The 17,728-nt window shown below is 46.9% G+C and overlaps 1 protein-coding gene across 1 annotated transcript in view; it reads right to left on the bottom strand.

Annotated features, from left to right (window-relative positions):
* Positions 1-17,728, bottom strand: part of SLC5A1 (solute carrier family 5 member 1) — a 154,591-nt gene that overhangs the window by 23,995 nt on the left and 112,868 nt on the right. Inside the window, exons 6-11 of the mRNA XM_075320715.1 lie at positions 14,322-14,427; positions 1,973-2,053; positions 1,614-1,834; positions 1,392-1,527; positions 1,200-1,307; positions 52-202 (exon numbers count right to left, since the gene is read on the bottom strand). Coding sequence (XP_075176830.1) covers positions 52-202; positions 1,200-1,307; positions 1,392-1,527; positions 1,614-1,834; positions 1,973-2,053; positions 14,322-14,427 — 803 coding nt within the window. The remainder of the gene's footprint in view (positions 1-51; positions 203-1,199; positions 1,308-1,391; positions 1,528-1,613; positions 1,835-1,972; positions 2,054-14,321; positions 14,428-17,728) is intronic.

Raw genomic sequence — 17,728 nt, 5'->3', positions numbered from 1 at the left:
GCCATCCCAAATATTAGAGGTCAGGTGAGCCATTGCAACGGTTTCTATTACCTTCCTGCTATCATCAACTCCTTCTCTGAAGCCTTCTTACGAATCTTGGTGTAAATGTCCATGGTAAACAGAGTACTGGCACTATTGAAGATAGATGTTAAGGAACTCATGAGAGAAGCCAACATTACTGATAACATCAAACCTCGAAGTCCTGGGAAATTAAAAAAAAGATTAGGGAAGATGAATTGTGACTAAAATAAAATAAATAAGAAAATAGGTGTAATGTTGTTGCAAATCAACTTTTACATGGTTTAATAGACCATGAGCAGTACCTGAGTGACAGTACCAAGGAAAAAGTTTTCAGTTATTGCATTCTTAGTTGTGGCCAATCTTATCTACAGTGGATCTAAAAATAAGTCTGTACACCTATGTTAAAGTACTAGGTTTTTGTCTTGGAAAACCATTTAACCAAAAAGAATAATTTCAGAACTTTTTCCACCTTTAGTGTCACGTATAATCTGTACAAAACCACTGAGAACCAAATTGAAATAATTTTAAAGGGCAATTTAAAATTACAAAACTGAAACTTGCATTTAACGCCTTCTTATAATTGGGGATGTGGTTGTGTTCAGAATTAGCCAATCACATTTAAGCTTATGTTACATAGTAATCAGTATGCAGGTGCCATAATTTAAAGTGATATTCATAAACCCCATATAAAATGTAGCTTTTCTAGTATTTTCCTTATATTCTTTTCATTGCATTTTACAACAAAAAACATGGTCTGTAAAGAGTTTGCAACACAGCAAAGGGATCTCATTGTTGAAAGTTATCCATTAGGAAATGGATACAAAACCATTTCTGAGGCAATAGATACACCATGGCACATTGTACAGTAAAGAGACAGTCATCAAGAAGTGGCTAAAATTTGTCACAACAGTGACATTACCTAGACCTTGATGTGCTTCAAAAATTGATGTAAAGACGAGAAGAAAATTTGTCTGGGAGGCTACCAAGAGGCCCACAACAACATTAAAGTGGATGCAGGAATTTCTCACAAATAGTGGTTGTGTACTTTATGTGAGAACAATCTCCTGTATTCTTCATATTTCTGGCAGGTATAATTTTTCTTAGTACCGAGTATTCTTCTCTGGTATTGCAGTTGCCCGTCTAATTAATAATAAGTGTTATATCTGAAGGCACCTTACCATCTGGCATCAATTCAATGACCATTTTAGGGTAAGCGATATTGGTACATCCAACTTCTGTGTCGCAATATTTTTTACATTTAGATGGAACCACACAAAGAACTTCATCTAAAAAAAGAAAGAAATATATAATAAATGACCAACAGTGTTATAGATAATTCTAAGTATTTTACAAAGCTCTTCGGCAATTACTTGTGTATAAAATGCGGCTGATCATTCCTGGAAAAACCATCAAAAACATGGGCAACAGTTTCAGATACCCGCACAGGATACAGCCAGCCTTCACATGTGACATGTTCTTCGCAGAGAGACACCTCTGAACGATTACCTAGCACCAGGAAACAAAGGACACTAAGATTTTCCTTATCTACATTCTTCATACAATAATGTGGGCTCACTACTTCTCTAGTTTACCTGATCTGTGCACCAGTACCAAAGAGCCAGGATGGGGAGACCAAAGATAAGGCCAGGCCATGGCATATCTCCATTTATGGGATCTCGGAAAAGGTGGAAAGAGTCAGCTCGTGGAGTGTAACATGCTGGATTAATCAAAGTGCCATTATCATATACTTCCGTTGGAATTGCTTTCATATATTTATCCATGAATGACTCATATCCTCCAACTTTGCTGAAAGCTGAAAGAGATTTTCTAGGGTTAGAAGATGTCACACGTAAGTTAATTTAATAGGGAAGATGGAATGAAGACGGCAAAAACACCCGGTGAACATATTAGTATTTTTACTTATTAAGTTAGGTGATTTTAGCTGACTCACCAAATCCCATAAGTATGAATGATCCTACAAGCATGATGATGGTTTGCAGTGTATCTGTGTAAATGACAGCAGCCAGGCCACCTAGATAAGAAATAGGGCTAGTCAGTAAATATACAATAATATGCAGCCAAGGCTCTGTTCACATTGGTGTCAAAAGATCTGTCAGGATTCTCAGTCATAGATTTTGTCTGATTTCTCTATAAAAATTGCACATTATGCAGGACTATTGTTCCCGTTAGGCCGGATCACACTTGCAAGTGACTCGCAAGAGTCTCGCATTGCATCACCCAGCCACACACTCTCCTGACAGAAGCGGGTCGGCTGCATGTATTTCTATGCAGCTGAGATGCTCGTGTCCTGAGAGTGCCAGGTGATGCAATGCGAGACTCGCGCGAGTCACGCGCAAGTGGGACTCTGTCCTTAAAGACATCCTGACAGAACCCAAAGGACACATACAGTATATGTCACTAGATGTTTTTGATCTGTGCTGGGGTCCATTATGAGACTTAGTTCTCCTTCAGATGACAGTTTTTCCCATACAAGTTTTATTCATGTCTATTGGGCAGTTCACATTTTCATGTATTTTTGCTGATTAATCACAGAAACTTGTCCAACTGTCATACAAGCCTCAGATCAATCTTTCCAATGCAAGTCTTAAGGGTACTTTAGACGCTGCAATATCGGTACCGATATTGCTAGCGAGCGTACCCGCCCCCGTCAGTTGTGCGTCACGGGCAAATCGCTGCCCGTGAGGCACAACATCGCTAACACCCGTCACACGGACTTACCTTCCCTGCAACGTTGCTCTGGCCGGCGAACCGTCTCCTTTCTAAGGGGGCAGTTCGTGCGGCGTCACAGCGACGTCACACGGCAGCCGGCCAATAGCAGAGGAGGGGCGGAGATGAGCGGGACGAACATCCCGCCCACCTCTTTCCTTCCTCATTGCGGCCGGCCGCAGATACGAGGTTGTTGCTCGTTCCTGCGGTGTCACACATAGCGATGTGTGCTGCCGCAGGTACGACAAACAACCTCGTTACTGAATAGGCAACGATTTTTGGTAAGTGAACGACGTCTCACATACCAATGATTTTTGTCTCTTTTGCGATCGTTTAAGGTCGCTCACACGTGTTACACGCTGTGATGTCGCTAACGACGCCGGATGTGCGTCACAAACACCGTGACCCCGACGACATATCGTTAGCAATGTCGCAGCGTGTAAATGGCCCTTAAGTTGAGAAACCTCCTTCAGATTTTTTTTCATATGAGAAAAACTGATGAAACTCTGACCAAAATCTGATGGCAAAAGCTGACACACCAACCAAACTTCGATGAAACACTGATAAAAGAGAAAAAACACTGATGTGACTGACCAATTTTTTCCTACGAGAAAATCACTGATGTCTAACTACACCCATACATAGACTTTCGTAGAAGAATTTACTACCCGTCTCTTACCAACTTTCATATTTATAACAGGCGTAGTTTTTGTATACTTATATGAACACAACAATTTCCGACTTTTTCATCATATTCAGATTCAATGATGACAGATGCTATTGACCCACACTGAATATTGTCTTATCTATTTGAAAGGGTTTTCCCAGAGCAGACAGTTAGCATATCATATCGACCATAGGGACCGTCGTCATACTCGAAAACAAGCCTATGTCGCCGTTTTTATACGTACTGGAATCACAGACATATGCAGACCCATTAACCCCTTCACGACTATGGACGGATATATCCGTCATGGAGCGTGTCCCGTTAAGCCCCGCCCCCTGCCGCGGGCAGGCGGCGTTGATTGGCACACATATCAGCTGTTTTCAACAGCTGACATGTGTGGCTGCATATTACGAGTGGAATCGCATTCCTCTCATAACATTAACCCCTTACATCTCGCTGCCAAAGTCTGGCAGCGAGATGTATATACGCGAGGTGAAGATTTTCACTTACCGCCGCCCCCACCGGAAGTCATGAGAGTGATCACGTGACTTTCGGTGGTTGCCATCGTAGCACAGGTCATGTGATGACGCCTGCAGCTATGATGTTTCACTTTCGTTTCCCCTCGGCCCGGAGCAGAGTGAAACAGGAAGTGACTGTATCTGCTGTTTACAGCTGTATAGCTGTGATCAGCAGATAGATAAGAGCGATCGTATTGCTGATTGCTATAGCCCCCTAGGGGGACTAGTAAAATAAAAAAAAGTAAAAAAAAAGTTTTAAAAAATAAAAAAATCCAAAAACCTAAACGTTCAAATCACCACTCTTTCCCCCCATTGAAAATTAAAGGGTTAAAAAATAAATAAATATACACATATTTGGTATCGCCGCTTTCAGAAATGCCCGATCTATCAAAATATAAAATCAATTAATCTGATTGTTAAACGGCGTAGTGGCAAAAAAATTCCAAACGCCAAAATTACGTTTTTTGGTCGTTGCAAGTTTTACGCAAAATGCAATAACAAGCGATCAAAACGTAGCATCTGCGCACAAATGGTACCATTAGAAGTGTCAGCTCGAGACGCAAAAAATAAGCCATCACTGAGCCATAGATCCCAAAAAATGAGAACTCTACGGGTTTCGGAAAATGGCGCAAAACATATGCCACTTTTATTGGACAAGCTTGTGAATTTTTTTTAACCCCTTAGATACAAGTAAACCTATACATGTTTGGTGTCTTTAAACTCGCACCGACCTCAGGCATCATACCTACACATCAGTTTTACCATATAGTGAACACTGTGAATAAAACATCCCAAAAACTATTGTGCCATCACACTTTTTTTGCAGTTTTCCCCCACTTGGAATTTTTTTGCTATTTTCCAGTACACCATATGGTAAAACTTATGGTTTCATTTAAAAGTACAACTTGTCCCGCAAAAAACAAGCCCTCATATGGCAAGATTGACGGAAAAATTAAAAAGTTACGGCTCTCGGAAGAAGGGGAGCAAAAAACAAAAACGCAAAAACAGAAAGTGCCCCGGGGCTGAAGGGGTTAAAATCAATGAGTCTGTGCACACATCAGTGATTTCTTGTGAACTGTGTGTCTATGAGGAGAACACGCGTGTCCGTGTATTCCACATTGAGACCAGACCATTATTCTCCAGTACCACTGATGTAACACCGACCACACAGAGAAAACACGTGTCTGTGAAATAAGATGCTTTTCTATACCCACCTGTCTCCATAAATGCTGTCTTCAGTGCTGTAGTCTCCTGCTTCAAGGCCCGCTCATTATGCTTATGGAATATTCACTGCACCGCAGACCCGGAGGTAAGTGTAACTGCAGCGTTGGAGACATCAGCACCACAGAGAGCAGTGCCGGATACAGGTGAGTATAAAGTTCCTGCTCTCCGTGTGCTATCACGGACAACAGACGGAGAAGACACGTGTGTAAAAATCAGAGTGGGGTCATACGCACCTTTAACACATCAGGGAAAAACGTGTGTGTTTTTCACTGAAATGTGAAAGGCCTTAAAGGGACTCTGTCAGCAGGTTTTTGTGTGACACCCTTGGACTAGTCAGGGTGTCACAGGGGACTGCACGCTCTTTATTCTTAGTGCAGGACTCAACCCTTCTTGGTTCTGGGTTCCCAACCTGCAGCACTGCCTCCATCAGCATCCAAAAATCCCAATCACACCTCGCACCACACCCTGTCAGGCACACCAGTGGGCTGCTAAGCTGGAATAGGGCCGCCCACCTAGGGGTCAGGCAGGGAGGTGGGAGGTGACAAGTCACTTCAGTGGTAGCCCTCGAGCAGTGAGGAGCTAGGAGGGAGTGTGTGGCTCCTGGGGAGGAGAAGATTGGGTTGCAGAGGGTGGTCTATACCCGGAGGAGTCGGAGACCCGGCCGCAGGTTTTGTACTGGGTGCTTGGCTTAGTCTCGGAGGATGGTCAGCAGCAGTACAATAGCCAGTCTGGGACCGAAAGCACGTCGGGGTACTGGACCCTAGGTCGGGGAGAGGCTTCAAGCAACCCGGCAATTAACCTGCGGAGGATAGGGCCTTTATGGACTGTCCCCACGAAGCTCAGAGATCGGGGGCACTAGCGCAACGAGGGGAATAGGGCTTTCCAACCAAAGCAGCCCATTGAAATCCCAATCGTGAGCTCCTGAGAGCACAGCTCCTTCACACAAAAAGTGGGGAGCGGGGCCCGGACAGCTTCAAGCTTCCGGGCCACTTGGACACAAGTCCCAAGGCCTTCCCTACCCGTGGAGGGTAACGTCATCTGGCTGCCCCGATTCCATCACTCCATGTACTCCCACGAGCAGCGGCGGTACTCCCCGTTACCGCACAACAGGGGTGGCATCACGAACTATCTAATTCCCTATAAATAATCCCCCCCATTACATTTTAGAGCAGGGGTGGGCAATTAATTTTCCCATGGAGCCACATGAGAAGTTGGGATGGTTTTAGAGGGCCGGACTAATATAATTAACTCGGTTCTACAATATATATATATATATATATATATATATACACACACACACACACACGCATATATACTGTGTGTATATAATATATATACACATACACACAATATATACATACATACACACACACAATCCCCATATACTACATCACTACACCCGCCACATACTACACCTGTAATATACATCCCTATACACTACACCTGTAATAAACTACACCTCTATATACTATACCACTATATACTACATCACTACACCCCTATATACACCTGTAATATACTACATCACTATATACTACACCTGTAATACACTGCAGCACTACATCACTATATTACTACACCTGTGATAACCTACATCACTACACCCAAATATACTACACTTGTATGATACTACACCACTATATACTACACCTGTATTATACTACACCACTATATACTACACCTGTATTATACTACATCACTATATACACCTGTATTATACTACATCACTACATCACTATATACTACACCTGTATTATACTACACCACTATATACTACAGCTGTATTATACTACACCTGTATTATACTACACTCTTATATTACATTATATACTACACTCCTATACTACAGCACCACACCCCTATATACACCTGTATTATACAGGTGTATATAGGGGTGTAGTATAATACAGGTGTATATGGGGGTGTAGTGGTGTAGTATAATACAGGTGTATACAGGGGTGAAGTATAATACAGGTGTATATAGGGGTGTAGTATTATACTACACCCTGTGAGGTAGCGCGGTCGGCTGCGTAGCAGAAGACACGGGATCAAGGCATTAACGTTCACAGCACACGGTTTAATGTCCAAACAAAAGTCCACAACAATATACATGTGCCTCTCCAGCAGAGGACTCAGGGAGTTCTGTTCACTCCCTCACACCCGGCACACCTGCCCTCGTTCCTGTTTCTATTTAACCCTTCCTTCAGCCTGTAGGGAAACAGGATTAACCCTAGAGTGGATTTACTTTCTATCATGGAGTGAGCACAACCGGGGCGAGACATACCGGCCGTCATAGATAACCCCGGTCACAGTCTCACATACCCCCCCCCCCTCAGTTCAAGCGTGCGGGGTTGAACTCCCGCCATCAAACACGGGCCGCGGGACAAGGCATCGGCGTTGCCCTGCAACCTACCGGCCCTATGTTCAACCGTAAACCGGAAGTTCTACAGAGAAAGGAACCACCGGGTAACCCGGGCATTCCATTCCTTGGCGGACCTCATCCAGACCAGTGGAGAGTGATCCGTCACCAAGCGAAACTGACGTCCCAGCAGGTAATAGCGTAGGGACTCCAAGGCCCACTTGATCGCCAGGCACTCCTTCTCCACTACGCTATAATTCCGCTCGGGAGGGGTGAGCTTCCTACTTAAGAAGGTGACGGGGTGTTCCTCCCCCTGAACCACCTGAGACAGCACTGCCCCCAGGCCGACCTCCGAGGCGTCAGTCTGTACTATGAACTCCTTCCGGAAATCAGGGTTTACAAGAATGGGCTGTCCGCACAGGACCCCCTTCAGGGCCCGGAAGGAGTCCTCGGCCTGCGGAGTCCAGCGCACCATGACGGACTTCTTGCCTTTGAGAAGGTCCGTCAAGGGGGCTGATAGTCCCGCAAAATCTTTTACAAACCTCCTGTAGTACCCCACAATACCCAGGAAGGCCCTAACCTGCTTCGTGGTCAGGGGTCTAGGCCACTTCTGGATCGCCTCAACCTTGTTAATTTGGGGCTTAATCACTCCTTGGCCTATCACGTAGCCCAAGTAGCGGGCTTCCGTGAGTCCCAACGCACATTTCTTGGGATTGGCTGTCAATCCGGCTGTTCGAAGTGCATCCACCATCGCTTGTACCTGTTCCAAGTGGGTCTGCCAATCGGAGCTGTAAACAATGATGTCATCAAGGTACGCTGATGCATACGCCTGGTGGGGTTCCAGCACTAAGTCCATCAACCTCTGGAACGTGGCCGGAGCGCCATGTAACCCAAAAGGCAAGACAACATAGTGGAAGAGACCCTCCGGCGTAACGAAAGCGGTTTTCTGCTTGGCGGACTCCGTCAGTGGCACCTGCCAGTACCCCTTGGTCAGGTCGAGCGTGGTAAAATATCGCGCCTGTCCCAGCCTATCAATCAGCTCCTCCACCCGGGGCATGGGGTAGAGATCGAACTTGGATATTTCGTTCAATCTCCTAAAGTCATTGCAGAACCTTAAGGAGCCATCGGGTTTTGGTATTAGGACAATCGGACTAGCCCATTCACTCCGGGATTTTTCGATGACCCCCAGGCGTAACATTGTCTTTACTTCCTCCGATATGGCTTGTCGTCGAGCCTCCGGTACCCGGTATGACTTCAGGCGTACCTTCAGGTGGGGCTCAGTGACAATATCATGTCGTATCAGACTGGTCCTACCGGGCAGCTCGGAGAAGACATCGGGGTTTTGCTGAACCAACCGTCTGGCCTCTCGCCTCTGTGTCTTGGTGAGGGCTTCTCCAATCCTTACTTCCGGTTCGTCCTCTCCGGAGGTCGCTGGAGCCGGATGTGAACGACCCGAAGAGGAGGGAGATGGGGAAAAACAGCCATCAGGCTTTCCCGTTCCTGCCAAGGTTTTAATAGGTTGACATGGTATATTTGTTCAGGTTTCCGCCTACCGGGCTGCAATACTTTATAGTTAACCACCCCGACTCTTTCCTTTATCTCGTAGGGGCCTTGCCACTGAGCCAGGAATTTACTCTCCGCCGTGGGGATTAATACCAACACCCGATCCCCGGGTTTAAAGGTCCGCACGGTGGCTTGTCTATTGTAGCGGCCGCTTTGCGCGGCCTGAGCCTCCTGTAAATGCTCCTTCACAATTGGCATGACCGCGCTTATGCGGTTCTGCATACCCAAAATGTGTTCAATCACACTTTTATGGGGGGTGGGCTCTTGCTCCCATGTGTCCTTTGCCAGGTCCAACAATCCCCGGGGATGTCGCCCGTATAACAATTCAAAAGGCGAAAACCCCGTGGATGCCTGTGGCACCTCACGGATGGCAAACATCAAATAGGGAAGCATCATATCCCAGTCTTTCCCGTCTTTTGAAATCACCCTTTTGAGCATGGTTTTCAGGGTTTTATTGAAACGCTCGACTAAACCGTCCGTTTGGGGATGATACACAGACGTACGCAACTGCTTGATCTGGAGTAGCCGGCATAGCTCTTTGGTTACTTTAGACATGAATGGGGTCCCCTGATCCGTAAGGATCTCCTTGGGCAACCCCACCCGGCAGAACACAGCAAACAACTCCCGAGCTATAAGCTTTGCTGCAGTATGTCTGAGAGGTATCGCCTCGGGATACCGGGTGGCATAGTCAACGATCACTAGGATGTGTTGGTGCCCTCGAGCGGACTTTACGAGGGGCCCCACCAGATCCATCCCTATCCGTTCAAAAGGGACTTCTATAATAGGTAACGGTACCAACGGACTGCGAAAATGGGTCAGGGGTGCGGTAAGCTGACACTCGCAGAACCGTTTTACCTCCCCAAAGACCCCGGGCCAATAGAACCTTTGCAATATTCGCTCCTGCGTTTTCTTGACCCCTAGGTGGCCACTCATCAGGTGTTTATGAGCCAAGTCGAGGACCCGCCGGCGATACGGCTGGGGCACCACCAACTGCTCTACCCCCACGCCCCGTATTTCATCTACCCGGTAGAGTAAATCCTGTTTAAGAGCGAAATGGGGGTACCTTACCTGGGCACCGGGCAGCTGTGCCACCCCGTCAACTACTGTCACCCGGCTCCGGGCATGTATTAATGTAGGGTCCTGGAGTTGGGCTGTCCCAAACGTATCCGGGGACGCCTCCAACTCCGGGATGGGTTCGACCGTCTCAGCCTCTCCTGCCAATACCTCTAGGGGCGACCTATCGGGTTCACATTCTGTTCCTATCATGGGGACCCCTACGGCAGGTGTCCCGGATTCAGGATTGTAGGGCTCAGGTCCCGGACTGACCAATATCTGAGGAGACTTAGGGGGTCCCTTCCATAAAGTCCAAAAATAGGGCAGATCCCTTCCTAGGATCACGTCATAAGGAAGAGTGTTAAGAAGTCCCACCTCATGTTGCACCTGACCGCAAGGTGCTGTGATGGTGACAATCCCCGTGGGATAGTCTCGGCGGTCCCCATGTATGCAAACCACCCCCACGGTACGTCCTGTGGCCTTTACTTTAGCCCTCAAGGTGGATCGCACAAGGGTCACTAAGCTTCCGGAATCCAACAATCCTGTAACCGGACATCCATTCACCTGTATTTGGCACAAGTGGGGCTCCGTCTCTGGGGAGACCAGGTCAGCGGTACACACCACCTGAGCATACATTGAACCCCGCCGGGTAACCCCACAATCCATGGGCTCCGTGGTGAGTGGACACTGGACTTCCATATGTCCCACCCGCTGGCACCGCCAACATCTAATAGGGAAGGAAACCCCCTTGACGGGTTGTCGTTTAGGGTACAGAACCTTCCGGACCTCAGGAATGACGGACGCGGCCTCAGACGGGACGGTAGGGGACTCCTGCACCGTTGTCAGCGGTGGGTCCTTGGCCCTAGGCTTGGAGGGGCCGGACCGACGGGCGGTACGCAAAGTCTCAGTGTCCCGTATCAAGTCCTGCGTAGCCACATGCCGCTCTACCAGGGACACTAATTGGTCGAGGGTACTCGGGTCACCCTGTCCTACCCACCGTTGAACGATGACGGGTAAAGTGCGCACAAAACGATCAACTACTACCCTTTCCACCATTTGCGCCGGGCTCAGAGTGTCAGGCTGCAACCACTTTTTTACAAGATGCAACAAGTCATAGGCCTGGGAGCGTACGGGTTTGGCTTCCTCATAGAACCACTGATTTACCCGCTGAGCCCGTACATAGGTATTCACCCCCAACCGAGCCAGTATTTCGGCTTTCAGGGTCGCATAGTCAATGGCGTCCTCGGTACAGAGGTCCAGGTACGCTTTTTGGGGTTCCCCCATCAGATAGGGCGACAATACCTCAGCCCACTGGGGGGTCGGCAGCTTTTCCCGCTCGGCCACCCGCTCAAACACCGCCAGAAACGCTTCCACATCATCCCCCGGGGTCATCTTTTGCAACGCTTGTCTCACCGCTTTCCGGACGCTGCCGTCGTTACCCGGTCCCGGGGTTGTTGCTGCCGGTCTGGCACGGATCGACTTGGCCAGGAGAACCATCTGTTCTTGATGTCTTTGTTCCTGCAATTGCAAGGCTTGCTGCTGACGTGCATTGGCCTGAACCAGCTGTTCTTGGTGCCTTTTGTCCTGCACTTGCAAGGATTGCTGCTGACGTTCCAACGCCCGGAGCAGGTGTGCATTGGTCTGTTGCTGCTGTTCATTAGCTTGAGCCAGCTGCTTTAGTATGTCTTCCATGGCGTCACCGGGTTTGGGCTGTAGTATAGCCGCTCGAATCCAGGACATGTGCTACCGGGTCACCAGGGATGGATGCTACACCTCACCGGGCTGGCATGCCCGCCGATTCTCCACCATATGTGAGGTAGCGCGGTCGGCTGCGTAGCAGAAGACACGGGATCCAGGCATTAAGGTTCACAGCACACGGTTTAATGTCCAAACAAAAGTCCACAACAATATACATATGCCTCTCCAGCAGAGGACTCAGGGAGTTCTGTTCACTCCCTCACACCCGGCACACCTGCCCTCGTTCCTGTTTCTATTTAACCCTTCCTTCAGCCTGTAGGGAAACAGGATTAACCCTAGAGTGGATTTACTTTCTATCATGGAGTGAGCACAACCGGGGCGAGACATACCGGCCGTCATAGATAACCCCGGTCACAGTCTCACAACCCCTATATACACACCTGTATTATACTACACCACTACACCACTATATACTACACCACTAAACCCCCCCATATACCACACCTGTAAAACTACATTCTCATATACTAAACCACTACACCGCAAATATTTGTCAACAGTTAACCCCTCCCCCCGCCCACCCCCCATTGTCCCCGAAGGTTACTAGTAACCACTCACCTCTCTCTTCTTATTGTCCCCTCCTCAGGCACCTCCGTACGAGCCCCCCGCTGAGCGGCTTCTCTTTCACATGCCCAGGCTGCGCCGATGCTGTATTCCTAGGAGCCGCTACTTCTCTCCATACGGCCCCCGCCGCTGCAGCTTCTTCTCCTGCCGGGCGGGAACTTTTTAAATGACACACGCGTGTCGTACTGACGATATCAGGGCGCGCGTGTGTCACAGAGAAAAGTGCCGGACAGGGAACAGAGGAGAGATTCCTGCGTTCCGCTGCCTGCACTGACTGTGCGGAGCTGCAGGATCTGTCCTCTGTTTCCTACCTGGCACGCAGCGTGTGATGAGGGCAATCTGACCACGGGCCTCCCGGAGCCTGGAGCTCTGAACAACAGGTCAGATTGCCGTCATCACTGACCGGCCAGCAAGGACGCCCTGAGCCAGGCGGGCCGGTCACAGAGAGTAGGCGGGCCGGATGTGGCCCGCGGGCCGCCCCTTGCCCAGGTCTGTTTTAGAGTGACCTTGAGCCCCCAGGTCCGGAAACCCTTGAGCCACGAGTACCGACACCCAGATCCGAGCGGTTCGATCGCTGCTGGGGCGGTACATTTTCCACCTTACCTGACAGCAACATAATGCAGGCAAAGAGATTCTGAATCCAAAGGTGTATCACATACATTACTCGGTGCAGCCATTATCACATAATCAAAGCAGTGAGTTTTAAGCATTGTGGCTCAGTGGTTAACACTGAGGTCTTGCTGCATTGGGGTCCTGGGTTCAAATCCCACCAAGGACAACATCTGCAAGGAGTTTGTATGTTCACCCTGAGTTTGCGTGGGTTTCCTCCGGGTTTTCCAGTTTCCTCCCACACTCCAAAGACATACTGATAGGCAATTTAGATTGTGAGCCCCATTAGGGACAGTGTTGCTGATGTATATAAAGCCATATGGAATTAATGGTGCTATATAAGTGATGAAGTAATATTAATAATATTATTATTATTATTATGCATGTAGCTGAGCCCAGGGAGCTGCCCCAGCCCACACTAGGCTCTCAGTAGAGATTGTGCTTTGACAATGAGGTGTCAATCACAGCAGGAGGCATATCACACTCCTGTCCATGTGCCAGCTTGATCCAGCAATGTTAATCACATCGTAATAAAGCCATTAGTTTAAATACAAAATAGCACACACACAGAAAAGAGAGTCATAGTTGCTTTTTGTTGTTTTTTTTTTTCAACCCTTAAGGGTACTTTACACGCTACGACATCGCTACCGATATATCGTCGGGGTCACGTCGTTAGTGACGCACATCCGGCGCCGGTAGCGACATCGCAGCGTGTGACACCAAGGAGCGACGATCAATGATCGCAAAATCGTTCAAAAATGGTGATCGTTGACACGTCGCTCCTTTAGTTAATATCGTTGCTGTCACAGGTACGATGTTGTTCGTCGTTCCTGCGGCATCACACATCGCTATGTGTGACACCGCAAGAATGACGAACATCTCCTTACCTGCGTCCACCGGCAATGTGGAAGGAAGGAGGTGGGCGGGATGTTATGTCCCGCTCATCTCCGCCCCTCCGCTTCTATTGGCCGGCTGCTTAGTGACGCCGCAGTGACGTCGCTATGACGCCGAACGCACCTCCCCCTTGAGAGAGGGATTATTCGGCGGTCACAGCGACGTCGCTGACAAGGCATGTGCGTGTGACGCTGCCGTAGCGACAATGTTCACTACGGCAGCGAGCACCAAATGTCGCACGAACGACAGGGGCGGGTGCTATCGCGCACGACATCGCTGTCCTCAGTTTATATAGCAAAAACCTGCTGACAGATTTCCTTTTGATTCATTGTCTATGTAACAATGTAAAGTACAGCTTACCTACCTGTAACAGTGTACAAAGCTGTGATCAACAACAGCATCACAATAGCTATATAGATATTAATCCTCATAGCTTGTTGGATGAAAATGGCTCCCGAGAACATGTCAGCCTAAAAAATATGAAGACATTAAGAGTGTTGGAGATCTTTTATAGGTGTTATAAGTTGAAAGTGGAAAGTAGCATAGAGTTTTTAACACGAAGAAGAAGCAATCATTCTGTCAGTGTAGATATAATACTTATAACAGTGAAAGATATTCTGCCTAGTGGTTATGTATGGGAAATAAATAAGTTTTACCCCTTATAGCTCCAGTCTTCTATTGTTACATATTTTAAGTGTGAATGATTGAAATGAACACAGGTGGTTACATAGTCATATAGGTTGAAAAAAGATATACCGTAGGTTCATAGGCCTTCTATCTAATGTAATAATCTAATTGCCTACTTTTGACTCTAATTCCAAATATCTTTTTTTAAAATGTGGAGCCCAAACTGGATCCCATATTCTAGATGTGGCCGTACAAGTGATTTATGAAGAGGGGATAATACATTGGGAACACTGGATTTTATTTCTCTTTTCATACACCCTCAAAGCTTGTTTGCTTTAGCAGCTGCTGCCTGACATTGAGTACTGCTGCTCAGCTTATTTGGTACTAGTGTAACTACCTGTGACCGCAGGTAGCCTGACCTCAGGTGGGGTCACTAAGTGTAATGAAGTACCCTGAGGTCAAGTTACCCGAGGTCACAGGTGGAGGACCGTGGAAACCTCCAGCTATGACCGCAACTTACCTGAGTGACGTCACCACTGACCGTGGCTCAGTCTCTGCCTGCAGTTACAGTGTGTGGACATGTTCCATGATCGCGCACTGTAATTTCAGATATAGCAGAGCTGAATCGTTGTGGGCCCTTGTGTGGATTACGATGGACCTGCAGAGATGTTTGAGGGGTTAATTAAGTGGTGAAAGACAGTGTTTTTCTGTCTTTTATTCCAAATAAATGATTTTTCACTGTTTGTGGGGTAATGGAGGGGTCGCACTGATGCATCCATTACTAATCTAGGGCTTATTGGGAGCTGTGGGCTGCCATTAACCCCTTATTATTACGCCGATTGCCATCGCATCAGAGCAATTGGGAAGAGCCAGGTAAAGTGCTGGGATTGTCGCATCTAATGGATGAGACAATCCTGGGCAACTGCAGGCTACTGTTTTTAGACTTGAGGGCTTCCAATAACTATGAGTCTCTCCAGCCTGAAAATACCAGCACCCAGCTGTTGGGCTTTTTCATGGCTGGGTATCAAAATTGGGAGGGACCGCATGCTTTTTTTAAAAAAAAAATATTTGGTTCCTCTTAGTTTGATACACAGCCATGATAAACGGCTGGGGGCTGCAGACTGTAGCTATATGCTTTACCTGTGCTGGGTATAATAATATGGGGAGGCCATATGCCAATTTTTTTATTTATTTATTGTTACACCACGATAGACGCACACAGGGTCTGTGGTTGGAATCAGTCAGCTGACACGCAGGTCACTCAGTGTGGGGGCACCTCTGACACCAACCAATCACAGACCCTGGTGAGCAGAGAAAGCAGTGCATATGCATGAATGCTAATGCGCAGCAACAGAAGTGAATGGGCGACCGCGGGGACGGTTACAGCTGTGCCGGTGTCCCGGTAAGTATAGCGCGCCTGCTCCTATCCCCCCAACCCTTCTACCGCCATTTTTAAATCGCCAGATTCTGGTCCCCATAGACTTATATGGGGACCGGAATCTGGCCAGATACCCAGTATCAATCCCGGGCTGGAACCATATTTTTTTAAAAATCCGGTTAGGTCCGCCGGTCTCTGTTATCTGTGAGTCCGTTCATCTCTACTTGTTACCAGAAAACGCAAAATCTTCTCTAGTTCTGTAGTCCCACTATACTCCCTTTTGTTTCTCCACCGGTCAGGAGCTGTGGTATGATCAGACCATGTCCCTGTACGGTCAGACACGGCCATTACACAGATCATAGCAGGTACACTTTTAAAGATTATTCTCAGCACAGGAACATTTTTTTAATGCATCCAATTGTGGAATTTATTATTCCAAGATCTATTGATTAAAATGACCTTTGTTCGTAGCACAATCTTTTTAAACCTCATCTGGCATGTGTTTGTCCACACAGATATTTTATGCAGATCATTTATGTAATATTATGCTATCAAGCTCAGTTTCTTTTGGTGATCTATGCAGCACAACTGTTGATATATAATAATGCATTTTTAAGGGATGATTCGTAACCCGTATTGCATTGGTAAAACAGATAGCAGGGCAAATATATAAGATTATCTCAGCATAGGAACATTTTTTTAAACACATCCAATTGTGTAAAAAATTATTCCAAGATTTATTATTAAAATGAACTTTGTTCCTAGGAAAACCCCTTTAAGTCTAGAATTAGTTACTAAGATATAGATCCAGCTAGTGTGACAAATTAGCAATATCATGGGACATTTATATACTATTGTATTAGATGTGAAAACATAATAAACCTAGGATATGTTCACGAATCAACTGTAATGTAGTCGTACACCTTAGTGTGCATAATCGTCAACAAGTCTTCACTTGCTCACAAATATTCAGCCATTTTGAACAGGTTGGAGATCACCAACTCAATAAATGTGCACAGAACGATTATATTACCAATCGATCTGTGTGCATATCTACATATGCACCCTTAAATAGTAGAGTTGGCTTACAGCTATTTCTCCACCTATGACTCCACCACAAATAAACACGGGGCTAGGTTGAATGATCGTGTATTTTCAAAGGGGGAAAGGAGTTTATCAGACATCACTGATCTTCAAGGAGAACAAAACGTATGGCCTTTGAATTCAAACTATCTTATCCATATGCCCCTGACATCAGGCAGAGTTGGGGGAGAGTCAGGAGACGCCCATACACATATTCTATTTTATATTGGGGCTTACATGGTGATTTTCCCCCCATTGTTTACATACACAAGAGGACTCAAAAGGAGGCAAAGATATATCATTGCATTACAATTCAAAACTACACTGTCCTGTTCTAGAGCCATTGTAAGAAGTGGTCTATGGTCTAAAAACTATAAATATCATGTCTATACGTTGTAAACAGCCAATATTCTATGGAACTTGGCACATTTAACAAAATTAAACTCTCCTGATTGTAAGTGTAGACCTCAAGGCTTACATTGGAATATGGCTATGTGTCATGGTGACTCTTGACTCTATTCACTTTGCAGAGTGTGGCAGGGAACTTGATGCATCTTAGTTGCTTAGCTAGTGTCGGGCGTCAACTGTTTTGTTATCTCTGCTCATGGGTTTAGCAGGTGTTAATTCCTGTGGGCTGGTGAATGGCGGCTGGGGTCACAGATTGCAGATGTCCTATCACAGCT

This window comes from Anomaloglossus baeobatrachus, chromosome 1 (genome assembly GCF_048569485.1).
Source record: "Anomaloglossus baeobatrachus isolate aAnoBae1 chromosome 1, aAnoBae1.hap1, whole genome shotgun sequence".
In the NCBI taxonomy this organism is placed as follows: Eukaryota; Metazoa; Chordata; class Amphibia; order Anura; family Aromobatidae; genus Anomaloglossus; species Anomaloglossus baeobatrachus.
This window is presented reverse-complemented; position numbering and strand designations above follow the sequence as displayed.